At 42.3% G+C, this 829-nt stretch overlaps 1 protein-coding gene across 1 annotated transcript; it reads left to right on the forward strand.

Annotated features, from left to right (window-relative positions):
• Window positions 1–267: 267 nt before the first annotated feature.
• On the forward strand, window positions 268–820 carry LOC107735519 (kelch-like protein 7; the record flags this gene model as incomplete). The annotated part of the gene is made up of 3 exons (XM_016547174.1): window positions 268–418; window positions 508–601; window positions 685–820. Coding segments are annotated over exons 1-3 (381 nt in total), but the record flags the coding sequence as incomplete, so codon positions are not given.
• Window positions 821–829: the final 9 nt, after the last annotated feature.

Here is an 829-nt window from a genome sequence, read left to right on the forward strand (position 1 = left end):
AATAAATATGTTTTTAAATAATGAAATATAATAATAAAATATTAAAAATGTATTTTTTACTTTTAGTTGCAATGTTTTAATAATGATGAAGACAGAATCAACCATGCAGAATGACTGTGGTGAGAAGATGAAAAGTTGTGACGGTTGTTTTATTATCAAGAAATAATCAAAATTATGAATAAAGCATTATCCGTGTAAGCCTCTTTTCAAAGAAATCAAAGCATTTTCTATGCACGGCTGTACATTTGTAGTCTCTAATGCACAGGAATGGGATTGGCAGGAAAAGCAGGTTTGTCTGACGGTGTGTGTTTGCAGGCAATCCTGTGTGACGTGATTCTGGTGGTGCAGGGAAAGCACATCCTGGCACACAGAGTGGTGCTGGCCGCCGCCAGCCACTTCTTCAACCTCATGTTCACATGTGAGAAACACTTCAGCATGCATCTGACAGATCTTTCCAGTTACACACAGGCACATCTAAAACAAATCCTGCTGCTCTTGCATGTGCAGCGAGTATGATGGAGGCCACCAGTCACGAGGTGGAGCTTGGTGGAGCAGAACCGGAGATCATCGAGCTGCTGGTGGAGTTCGTCTACACGGCTCGGTTAGACGTGACATCTCTCCACAGATGCATAACACCTATTTTATACGCATTTAGAGCTCATGCATGTTTTGATTCTATTTCAGAATCTCAGTGAACAGTAATAATGTTCAGTCTCTGCTGAACGCCGCTAACCAGTACCAGATTGAACCGGTCAAGAAAATGTGTGTGGATTTCCTGAAGGACCAGGTGGACCCCACCAACTGTCTGGGTGAGACACCAGCATCTTCT

Source organism: Sinocyclocheilus rhinocerous, unplaced genomic scaffold (genome assembly GCF_001515625.1).
Source record: "Sinocyclocheilus rhinocerous isolate Xijiao unplaced genomic scaffold, SAMN03320098_v1.1 C36109560, whole genome shotgun sequence".
Taxonomy (NCBI): Eukaryota; Metazoa; Chordata; class Actinopteri; order Cypriniformes; family Cyprinidae; genus Sinocyclocheilus; species Sinocyclocheilus rhinocerous.